Consider the following 9,288-nt stretch of genomic DNA (forward strand, 5'->3'; position numbering starts at 1 on the left):
TCAAACAGTTGTGGGTTTTGTTGCAGCAATTTGGAAGTGTGATAACATTTAAAGATTGGGACGTCAATTAAATGTTCTCATTATAATCCTATATTTAGATTCATAATGGAATTTGTTTAATAGATACAAATTTAAATATTTGTATATTATATTAATATTTCACTACCTGTTCCTAATGAGCAGTGTTACTGATATTTCACTACCTGTTCTTAATGAGCAATGTTATTGATATGCTCGCCCAGAATCCAACTGCAGCTAGAGGAGGTAAAAAGGGATAAGCTTCTCGTTTTGACATGGCAAAAAGATCTAATTCTACAAATCTTTGGTGTCAGTAAGTTGGTAAAATGTAGACATTTCTGTTGATGGTAGGTGGTGTTTCTACCAAACAGGCAGTGAAAAGGTTCTGACAGACTGAAAATAATGGAGGAAAAAAGAGCTGGAGTGGAAGGAAGATTGATATATTTTAGGAGCTCAGATGAAGCTCTATGTGTGCCTATATGAAGATACCCTTCTGGTGTTTTCGGAGAGTTCATAGCACAATGTTAACAGGATTCTTTCTAACAAATCCATCTCAGGCTTTTGGGAAGGACTTTGACCATCATTTTGGAAAAGGCGGTTCAGAACTGTTGGGTATGAAGGCTGGTGACTTTGATGCGATTACAACTTCTCTGCTCTCAAAAATGACCAAAACCCATAAAGAACCCGGAAACCTGAGAGAATGTTCACCATGGATGAGTGAATTCAAGGCTGAGTTCTTGAGGAACGAACTAGAGGTTCCTGGTAAGTTCCCGTCCAGTGTCAATAGTGAACTGTCCCTTACAAGAAAGTTGCTATTCTTGAGCTCTGCTTCTTAGGTTGGCTGTACGACCCTTCTTTCTCACCTTGTGCAGACGTAGATTTCATCTGAACTAAATCGGTTTATTCATCATCTCTTAAATTTATTCTTAAGCTGAAGTCCTGATTTTCAAAATTGTATCTAAAATCTTATCTCTTGCCCAAGAATTTAGTAATTTTTTTTAAAGGTCTGATTTGACTCCAGAAACTCTGATATATAAATCTAATACATGTTTAATTCTAGTTCAGAAAGGACACATTCTCTGAAACCGTTAAGAGCTGCAATTGTAACAGCTTAAAAAGGAAAGAATATTAGTAATTCACAGATAAAATCACATGATGTGTGTGATGGTTTTTTATACATTTTAAAATATTTTCTTCATAGTTATCATTCCACGAATTTGAGAAAATATTTGGAAGCGTGTTTGGTTCCTAAACACAGTTTAAAAAAAGAGTTACCATTCTGCCAGTTTGAGAAAATATGTGGAAGCCTGTTTGATTCCTAAACACAGTTTAAAAAAAGATTTATAATCAGTCTATGTAATTTTTTTTCTTTAATTTTTTTCCACTATCACTTCAGGTCAGTATGATGGAAAGGGGAAACCACTGCCCGAGTACCACGCAAAAATCTCTGGATTCGATGAGCGGGTATGGTTTTGATTTTGAGCCGAAGTCCTGTGTAGTATAAACTTGTGTCCATATTCCATTTGAAGAATTCGACAATAGCAATGTTGTTGCTTGTGTGCACATCTTGCAGCACATTAAGGAAGGTCTGCAAGTGGGCATTTGCTTTTCTGGTAGTAATTGAGCAACCTGATTATATCATGCAGGAATGACAGATATGTTTAATTTCAGTGATGATTCTGTAAGGCCAAGGTTCTGTCACAAATATTTTGCTTTTTTTTTGTCTTTTTCCAAGATAAGAGTAATGGAGTCCTTGAGGAAGCCAAAACGTATAACGATCCGAGGTAGCGATGAACAAGAATATCCTTTTCTCGTCAAAGGTGGTGAAGACCTGCGACAAGACCAACGTATTGAGCAGCTCTTTGATGTAATGAACATTATCCTTTCCCAAGATGCTACATGTAGCCAAAGAAATATGCAGCTAAAAACTTACCAGGTCATCCCCATGACAACAAGGTAGGCATTTATCTTGAAGGCACAGAAATCCTTTTGTTAACATGTGTTACTGTTGAGATGTTGGAAAGTGAGATTTCTGCGTGTGAGATTCTTGTTCAGAGTGTTTTCTGTCTTGGCTTAATTTTCTCTCTCTTTTCTTTTTAAACAACATAGCATTTACTTTGTCTGGAAGCTGTTTTTCAGAACATATTTAAATTGATAGCTTTCAACCCTCCTTTAGCAGGCACTGAACGTGTTGCTTCCTATTTGTGGTGTTCCTCTAAAGTTCATCTCTGAGCTACTTGTTCGCATCTCTGACTTCTTGCATTTCAGACTGGGACTCATCAAGTGGCTGGAAAATACTTGTACTTTAAAAGAATTCCTTAGGAATAGCATGTCTGAAGAGGAAGATCTCAACTATAACAGGTGATGATGCCTGACCTCTGCTTTAACAGAGGCCATTGACAATTTTGTGGCAGCATTTTCTTTTTTCAAAAAGAATGAAATAAAAGCACCTGTAAGAAAGGAGGCAGTTTGTACTTCCTGACCCAAATTAGTAATTGCTAACTGTTTGTTTAATAAGTACCATTGTACCTAGAATATCCTCCACCCAGCTTGTTTAAACAAGAGGCTTATAATCATGTGTGACGTCACTATCATCACCCTTTCCTTATCAGCAAATTGATTTTACAAGCAAAGGATTTTGATCTCTTGATTTGATCAGGCAGGAAATGGACTTAGGTCAGCAAAGAGGCGGGGAATGGGTCGGTGGAGAGGGGAACAGAGCAGAGACAGAGCTGTTCAGAACCTGGCTTCATCGGCGAGTCAGTGACGGGGGAAATTGGCAGCAGATGCGCAAAACACAACTGTAAAAGAACACTCTCTCTGACTTTATACAAATGCTGGGCTTGAATAAATCAGCTGGTTTGCTCTTGAGTGCAGTTGGAGAATGAGTATTTGTAAAACTCATTCAATTCTAGCATTTCAGCCTGGTTTTATCCTGGAATTTAGAAAAGTGATATTATTTACCAATGTTGTTCTTTGTACATAATTTGTGTTTGGGTTTATCAAAGTGTTGTTGTCACCATTTATTTTCACTAGTTCACTTGTTTATGGGGCAGGTTGGAGGAACAGCCAGCGTAGAGGTTGGACTCCAAGGAGTCTTTATTTCTGCAGTTATTTGATTTGGGAGCAGTTTAGGAAGCGCTGCAGTTCCTGCATTACTGCTGTCTGGTTCACTGCTGCGAACAGCAGGGCATTGTGTTGATCTCGATTTATTGACTGGGAAAGTGGGGGAGGACTCACATATAGAACCACCTTGTGGGAGGAGAAAATTTCTAGTATGCTAAATGTAGAAGTTCAGTGTCTTTCTAAAAACAATTCATGATTTATACCCCAAAATAGCTTTATTTTATTATTTTGCATATACTTTAAATATATTCTCATATATTATTCCATCAGATCAATTAAAATACCTTCTATTGAGCTATGGTTGAATAACAGAACTCACAAAGGAAAACTCGGATTAAATCCTCGTTAGCAATGTTTTGGTTGGGGTGAGGAGAATAACTTTCTGAAGTTTTGAAATTGTTTTCTTTCTCCCAAAGTGATGGGTTACGCAGTCTATAAATGACAGATACTTCTTAAGATGGGAGAGAAATATCAAATTATTCTATAAGCAGTGCAACTAATGAAGACTGGCTTCTTATGGATTAATACCTGAAGTCCAAAATCGTGTTCCTCCCCTCTTGTACATGGTGAGGAGAGAGCGGGCTGCCTTCCTGCATTCCCTTCTGTTTGGATGGACAAATGGCAGCACATCCTGTGGTAGGCTACATAATGCCCCTCAAGTGGGTACGAGACTGTGTTAAAAATACATTTCCCTCACTGGAGAAATTATTTTGGGTCTTTCTTCTCAAGGCAGCATCTAATTTTCACAGTACCTATTGACAAATTAATACCTTTGAGATGTCTAATCTTCTGTCAAAGATGACTGAAGTGCATTCAAAGCTGGAGGGAAGGAGATGGATGGGTAAGCATGTGCACAGACTGCATAAACTTCATTTCCATAACAAGACAAAAATAGTGTAGGCTGTAGCTTCCTGGCTCCTCTGTGCATAAAAATCTCATGGGTCATAGCAGCACACAACCTGCAGTACCACAGTGCAGAGTGGTAAGAGAATACAGGGAAATCATCAGTGCTTTTTTTTGCCTTTTTTTTTTTTGTCGCCTCTAGCAAAAAGGGACCTCGTGCTACCTATTCTGAGTGGCTCTCCAAGATGGGTGGGAAAGCACAAGGCATCTCTCGATACCATGTTATGTACAGGTAGGTGTTTAAAAGACAACTGCGTGTAAAATAGAGATACTAGAGTGGGCACTTAGCGTTGTAGAAATTCCGGGAAAAAGTGTGCTCTGCTGGCTAGATCTGATTTGTGCCCATTTTACTGCTTTGTCTTACTGGATGTGCTCTGCAGGAGGAGTTTAGTACTGCCAAAATCCCACCAGGGCACAGGAGCTCTTCCAGGAGCTTGCTCCCATCCTGAAGAAAGTGTCTAGAAGCAGATGCTCCTCTTCAACTTTATTTTTTAGGTGTTGTTTTCCTTATTATGCAGTTAGGTAGGCTGCCTTACAGCCAGAGCATCTGTTGGACCACTGTGATTCACTGAGAATTTAAGAATATTTGATGGTTTGGGTCCCAACTTAAGCATCCCCTCAGAGGAAGTTCCACACCTGCCAGGATCTAGCACTGTAGCCTGGAGGAAGTGAAGTTTCCTGTGGAGCATCTCTGATCAGCTCATAGCTTGCTTAAGCAAGCGTCTTGCTTTTTTAAAGGAAAACTTTGACTTGTTTAACTGGGTGCATCCCTATTAATACTTGTGTTCAGATCTGGAATGTGCCTTTGAGGTAAATTCCCAATCGCCCCTGCTCACCTCACACTGTCTTGCATTGAAGAGCTGTCCTCCAGTGTGCAACTCTGTTCCTTTCAGACGAAACTAGCCCGGAAGAGCAGCCAGTGCATCCTCACAGCTCAGCACTGCTCCGTTCCCAGGACCAGACACGGGCTAGGCCAGAGCAGTCACCCTCCCTCCCCAAATGTGTGCAGCATGGATGTCCTCAGCACCAGCTGTTTACTTCTGATGCCTCCCCTTGAGGGAAAGGACAAAGCTCTACATACTGCTTTGTATTGAGAAATGTCAGTCTTGGAAATACCTGTTGGGAGAAAAAGAGAGGAAGGGGTGTTTTTAATACCAGATAAAAAATTTTGGGCTTGCTGTACTGTTCACTGGGGTGAGCAAAATGTGCTAATGCAGTCACATACACATCTTCAATTTTTACATCCAGTGGGTTCTTATTTCAATAGCTGACATTATTCCTCTGTTAATTTCCAGAAATGCTAACCGTACAGAAACAGTTAGGTCCTTCAAAAGCAGGGAAAGCAGCGTTCCAGAAGACCTGCTGCGGTAAGTGCGCTGTTACTGACCGCACGTGGTGAAACAAATGTTAGTGTTCTGCCTGTGTGCAGCGAGTGACTTGTGTTTCGTTCAGGCGAGCCTTTGTGAAAATGAGTACATCTCCTGAAGCCTTCCTGTCTCTGCGGTCCCATTTTGCCAGCTCTCATGCCCTGATGTGCATCAGCCACTGGATACTTGGAATTGGAGACAGGCATCTGTCCAACTTCATGATTAACAAGGAAACAGGTGGCATGGTGGGAATAGACTTCGGATGTGCGTTTGGCTTAGCTACACAGGTATTTGTTTTCTAATTAATTTGTTACAGCTTTTGCATTTCGTACGTGTGATTAAACGTGTTTTCTCAGTACTAAATTCGATGCTCCTTATTTGCCATCATTCTGATACAAAATAATCTTTACAAGTTATTTCTAGTTAAGAGAATAAAATTTCTGGTTCCAATTATTCTCAGACAAGCAGGAGCTCTCGGGGTTCACAGGGTCTATATGGTGGCGTTTTGTATAGTTAAGCCGTGCTTTCAACCACTATCACTAAACATTCATGACTTGAGCTTTGGTGTCACGACTTGGTCTTGCTCTACTGTGTTGCACGTCATTTTCAGTTAAGTGACAAACAAGCTTTCAAAGCTTAAAAAGAACAGAATATTTATTTCTAATCCTCCTGTTGCAAGGCTTCTCAATTCTTGTATTCTTTTGACTGTCCTTCTAGTTTTTGGGCGTGCCAGAGCTGATGCCTTTTCGTCTGACTCGCCAGTTTGTTAATCTGATGATGCCAGTGAGAGAGTGGGGTCTCATTTACAGTGTGATGGTGCACGCCCTAAGGGCGTATCGTGCAGATCCAGATCTCCTCATCAGCACAATGGATGTATTTGTAAAAGAGCCTTCTTTGGACTGGAAGGTAGGGTTTTCCCTCTTCCTTCCTTTTTCTTCATGTGAGAAATTTTTAAGCTGTGATAAGGATAAAACTGATGAAAAAGGAGATATTTCTTGATACTCCCTTTCAGTGCTCTGTTTATCTTTCTTTGTTTTACTGAGTTTTCAGAGAAGCTGAACTTAAAAGTGCAGAATTCAATACTGATGGACAAAGAATAGTAGCACATGTCTGTGTTATCAGGGTACTGCTCTTCATGACAATCCTAAGAATGTGGGTAGCTCAATCACATTATGCCACTTAGGGCAGTAGTGTAAATATTTTCAACTTTTTGCATTGAGCCTCTGAAATTTATGTAAGCACACTGTATATATCATACTAACAATTAAAAAAAAAGTCTGAAACTAATTGCACTTCAGTAACTGCTGTTGTAAATTAAAATTTAAGTCATAGGCAGATATCATCTCACTACTTGCCCTCCATTGCATCTGCAGTTAAGAGTTACTGGCTTGCCTTGCTATGGTCTGGCAGCTTAAAGGTCTTTTTAAGTATATGATTTATGATAAATGGGGCAAATTTATTTTCTCTTTAGAACTTTGAACAAAGACAGCTGAAGAAAGGAGGCACATGGATTAAGGAAATAAACACAGCTGAAGTAAACTGGTACCCTTTGCAAAAAGTCAGCTACGTCAAAAGAAAGCTTACAGGTGCCAATCCAGCAACAATCACTTGGTAAGATGCTCTCCTGCTTTCAGCCGCTCCACCAAGAGCTTTGGCAGGCTCCTGTGTCAGATTTTGCTCCCTTGAGACAGAATGGCAGCTAGGAAAAGAGAAGAGGCAGACAGGGCAAAATTTCAACAAACCTCCTGTCAGAGTAATTTTGGTCCACATGCAACCTCTCTGAATCACCCTGCCAGCCAAAACAGCAGATATCTGCCTGTGAGTGTTCTTGCTCCAGCTCAGGCCTCCTGAGCAGTTTTACTGTTCCTGGCAACACACACATCCTCACCCTGTAAGCCTGCTTCTCACTCCTCAGGCTTTCTTTATGTTCATCTCCACAGCTTTTAGGCTAGGGGTAGTATTTAAATCAATATGCTTTTGCCGGACAGTTGCTTAAAATGGAATGTGAACCAAGCTGTAGGGGAGACACGGAGGTAAGCTGCTTCCCAAAAACATCAAATTCAAATCTGATGGCATTCTCAGGTTATTTATGTCAGTCTAGTCAAGTCTGGCTCAAGCCAGAATGTCTTTAAAGTTCAGTTAAAGTACAATTAATCCCTTCCATCCTCTTCTGAAAAGACGTTTTGGATTAATCAAGTGAAAAAAAAAAAAATGGCCAAGTAAGCAAGCCTGTTTTAAAACCATATAAATACTGAAAAGTGCAGGACTTGGGAGGAGTCCCTTTTGTGGTCGAGGCTGAGCTGGAAAAGGCAGCAAAATACTTCTTGCAGACACAAATCAGCAGGGCAGATAAGGAGGTAACAGCTTGAACGTGAACTGCTGCATCCCTCTTTCAGTTAGAGACCTTTGGCTTGTATCAGGAATCTTGTGGCCAGCAGGACCAGGGCAGTGATTGTCCCCCTGTACTTGGCACTGTGAGGCCACACCTCAAATCCTGTGTTCAGTTTTGGGCCCCTCACTGCAAGAAAAACGCTGAGATGCTGGAGTATGTCCAGGGAAGGGCAACAAAGCTGGTGAAGGGTCTGGAGAACAAGTCTTATAAGGAGCGGCTGAGGGAACTGGAGCTGTTTTGCCTGGAGGCTCAGGGGAGACCTTATCACTCTCTGCAATGGGTTGTAGCGAGGTGGGGGTCAGTCTCTTCTCCCAAGTAACAAGCTACAGGACAGGAGGAAATGGCCTCAAGTTGCACCAGAGCAGATGTAGATTGAATATTAGGAAAAATTTCTTCACCAGAAGGGTTGTCAGACACTGCAACAGTCTGCCCAGGGCAGCGGTTGAGTCACCATGGCTGCAAGCATTTAAAAGCCGTGTAGATGAGGTGCTTAGGAGACGTGGTCTAGTGGTGGATCTGGTATTGCTACATTAATCGTTGGACTCGATGATCTGAAAGGTCTTTTCCAACTTAAATTATTCTATGATTCTTTGACAAGATTGAAATATTCATGGTAAATATTCACTCATAAAGGACACCTGAAATCATCAGTCTTCTACAGCTATTAACAGTCTCCACATCTTGAAAAATAAAGCTACGTGAGTTGTGTTCAAGTACTTGTGTTCAAGTACTGTTTCATATTTAAAAATCCATCTCAGATTTTTTGTTTGTTTCTTTAGTAAGAGCTTATTTCTGTGTTCTCAATTTTAGTGATGAACTACGGCTGGGTCATGAGAAGTCACCTTCTTACAATGATTTTGCAGCTGTAGCTCGTGGTAATGCTGATCATAATATCAGAGCCAGAGAGCCACAGGGTGGACTTTCAGAAGAGACCCAAGTGAGATGCCTGATCGATCAAGCAACAGACCCCAACGTTCTTGGCAGAGTCTGGGAAGGATGGGAACCCTGGATGTGAGAGACTGCTCTCTAAAGCTTGGTCTGCCAGAAGGAGAATTCCCCAACACACAGCGGCAGCCAGATCAGAATTTTAAGGCCATAAAGATAAAAAAAAACTACTCTCAAGCACTTTTATCATCATTGATTAACTTGACTAGTATGGAAAATAACTTTTTTTCTATTAAAGCTGTATTCAAACGTTTTTTGTTGTTTTTATGGTTCTGTCTTTGTGTTAAAATCAATGTAGAAAGGTCAGGAGAGGCTGCAGAGAATGAAGACTTCTTTGAAAGGCACTGAGATCTCTCCAAGGAAAGCACAAATTCCTACTCTGTGAACTTGTAGGCATCCTTGTAGTGAAAGCCTGCTTTTGTCTTTTGCAGAGACCTTGATGACAATCAGCTGAAACCATTCTGCAGACATACCGTATCTGTAATTAAACCTAGAAGATTTTCATATCAATAGAAACAGTGAAGCACGTGGTAAAAC

At 40.7% G+C, this 9,288-nt stretch overlaps 1 protein-coding gene across 1 annotated transcript; it reads left to right on the plus strand.

Annotated features, from left to right (window-relative positions):
- The first annotated feature begins 539 nt into the window (after positions 1–539).
- On the plus strand, positions 540–8,821 carry LOC104269939 (DNA-dependent protein kinase catalytic subunit-like). Its single transcript, XM_009867698.1, has 10 exons — positions 540–780; positions 1,415–1,482; positions 1,754–1,974; positions 2,287–2,379; positions 4,190–4,279; positions 5,343–5,414; positions 5,500–5,701; positions 6,132–6,320; positions 6,886–7,025; positions 8,617–8,821. The coding sequence occupies exons 1-10, from the start codon at positions 540–542 to the stop codon at positions 8,819–8,821; spliced, it is 1,521 nt and encodes a 506-aa protein (XP_009866000.1).
- The last annotated feature ends 467 nt before the right edge of the window (positions 8,822–9,288 follow it).

Source organism: Apaloderma vittatum, unplaced genomic scaffold, assembly GCF_000703405.1.
Source record: "Apaloderma vittatum isolate BGI_N311 unplaced genomic scaffold, ASM70340v1 scaffold39134, whole genome shotgun sequence".
NCBI lineage: Eukaryota > Metazoa > Chordata > Aves > Trogoniformes > Trogonidae > Apaloderma > Apaloderma vittatum.

What these genes read in the sequence shown, in the direction of transcription:
- LOC104269939 (XM_009867698.1), top strand. Translation starts at nt 540, where the DNA reads ATGTTAACAGGATTCTTTCTAACAAATCCATCTCAGGCTTTTGGGAAG. An exon ending in GAACGAACTAGAGGTTCCTG is followed by an intron (nt 781 to 1,414) that starts GTAAGTTCCCGT and finishes CTATCACTTCAG; the next exon opens with GTCAGTATGATGGAAAGGGG. An exon ending in GTTCCAGAAGACCTGCTGCG is followed by an intron (nt 5,415 to 5,499) that starts GTAAGTGCGCTG and finishes TGTTTCGTTCAG; the next exon opens with GCGAGCCTTTGTGAAAATGA.